Below are 1,659 nucleotides of genomic sequence, written 5' to 3'. Positions count from 1 at the left end.
GTGCAGCGGCATGCAACGTGCCGGAGCAGAAAGGGATTGCGTCACTGCGCTCTAGAACAAGGAAGAACATACTGGCCGCCGTATTTGGGGTGTGCAAGACTGGAAGGCATCTTGCAGTTCGGCAACTTTTTTTTGATTCTGTTTTTTCTATTTATGAATGAATTTATTTTCTTTTCTTTTCTTCCTCCTTCTTTTTGCCCTCCCTCCCTGAGGCATTTGTCAGCGGAGTGGGTGGGGCTGGGAGGCAATTCTGTGCGGTTTTCCCCCTTTCATTGGATTAGGATGGGGGGGATGCCTGTTGCAGGAGCTGCCGCCATTGTGTAGTTTTATGCATTGATAAATTATGTCTTCAATGAAACACTTGGCTTTGTTGTTGTTGTTGTTGTTGTTGCTTTTTTTTTTTGTTTTCCCTTCCTCATTGTTACGTGCATGAGGGGGAAATATATGTATATTTATATCCTTATATATATATATATATATACATAATCACGCAGAGAAATACTCCAGCAGACATTCATTTACAGGGAGAGGCATCCCCTTTTTATTTCATTATTTCCAAAAGGACAAGTGTTTCCGTTAAAACGCAATTGACAGGTAATGTGGCGTTCCTCAGTTCACCCTTTAGTGGAGACGTTTGGAGCGACAGAAATATCGTTGTTGGAGTTTGATGTTATTGGCTCAACGCCGCAGCGTAGCGTGGAGAATCTGCGAGGGCATATCAGATCTCTGGTTGACTCCGTCGAAAAGGAGGCCACGCTCGTAACCGTCATTCAACTTCTTGAGTCGGAGCGGCAGGGGCTCTCGGAGCCCTCCACAACCACCGTGGACACGCGTGGCGGGGACAACAACAATTTGTCGCCTGCCTCGTCACTGATAGCGAAGCTCTCGTTCAACTACGAGTCGCACCCTTCTGGCGGCGAAGCCCCACCCACCCCTCACAACAGCAACTGGAATTCTGTCAGCACGGCAGGTCGAGAATTACCGTCTCAGCAAGAGCGGACGCGGGAGTTCGTGGAGACTGAAGATGCAGCGCACGTGGCGGAACGCGCGGAGGCGAAGAGAGTAAATGAAGATGAGATGGAGAGAGCTGCCGAGCTGGATGGATGCCCTCAGCCGCCGCCGCCCCTAATTGCCAGCAGAGGGGAGCCATTGGTGAGTTACGGACGACGCGCCGCGGTGTCAGCGGAGTCTTTGCCGCTGAACGTGATAAGAAGCTACAGCCCGCCGGTGGTAGCAAAATCTCCTGAAGAGGAGCGAATCGTCCGGGCTGGTGTCATGGCGTGCCACCTGTTTAGCAACATGGATAGCAAGGATCAGTCCATTATTGTTCAGGCGTTAAAACGGGTCACCTTTCCTGCGGGGACGGATATTCTGAAACAGGATGGGGCTTCTGTAGAAAAATTGTTTCTCCTTACACAAGGATCCTGTGATGTCATCAAAAATGGCAAAAGGGTACATACATTACTGGAGTGTAGTACATTTGGAGAGATGGAAATGATGTACAATCTTCCGACGTGTGTGGCGACTATTCGAAGTGTGACAAACTGTGTTCTCTACACATTGGATCAGTATACATACCAGAATATTGTACTTGCTGCTTCTTTGCATAAGCGGGAGAAGTACGAAGCGTTGCTGTCCAATGTGCAATTTCTCCGTGAA

At 48.9% G+C, this 1,659-nt stretch overlaps 1 protein-coding gene across 1 annotated transcript, besides 3 other annotated features; it reads left to right on the top strand.

Moving 5' to 3' along the window:
- Positions 1-1,659: a sequence feature (heterozygous, non-Esmeraldo-like haplotype).
- Positions 368-391: a microsatellite.
- Positions 441-485: a microsatellite.
- Tc00.1047053470521.10 (protein kinase, putative) lies at positions 598-1,659 on the top strand (the record flags this gene model as incomplete). Its single annotated transcript, XM_797338.1, has 1 exon — positions 598-1,659. A coding segment is annotated over one exon (1,062 nt), but the record flags the coding sequence as incomplete, so codon positions are not given.

The sequence above is a fragment of the Trypanosoma cruzi genome, genomic scaffold, assembly GCF_000209065.1.
Source record: "Trypanosoma cruzi strain CL Brener 1047053513131 genomic scaffold, whole genome shotgun sequence".
Lineage (NCBI taxonomy): Eukaryota > Euglenozoa > Kinetoplastea > Trypanosomatida > Trypanosomatidae > Trypanosoma > Trypanosoma cruzi.
This window is presented reverse-complemented; position numbering and strand designations above follow the sequence as displayed.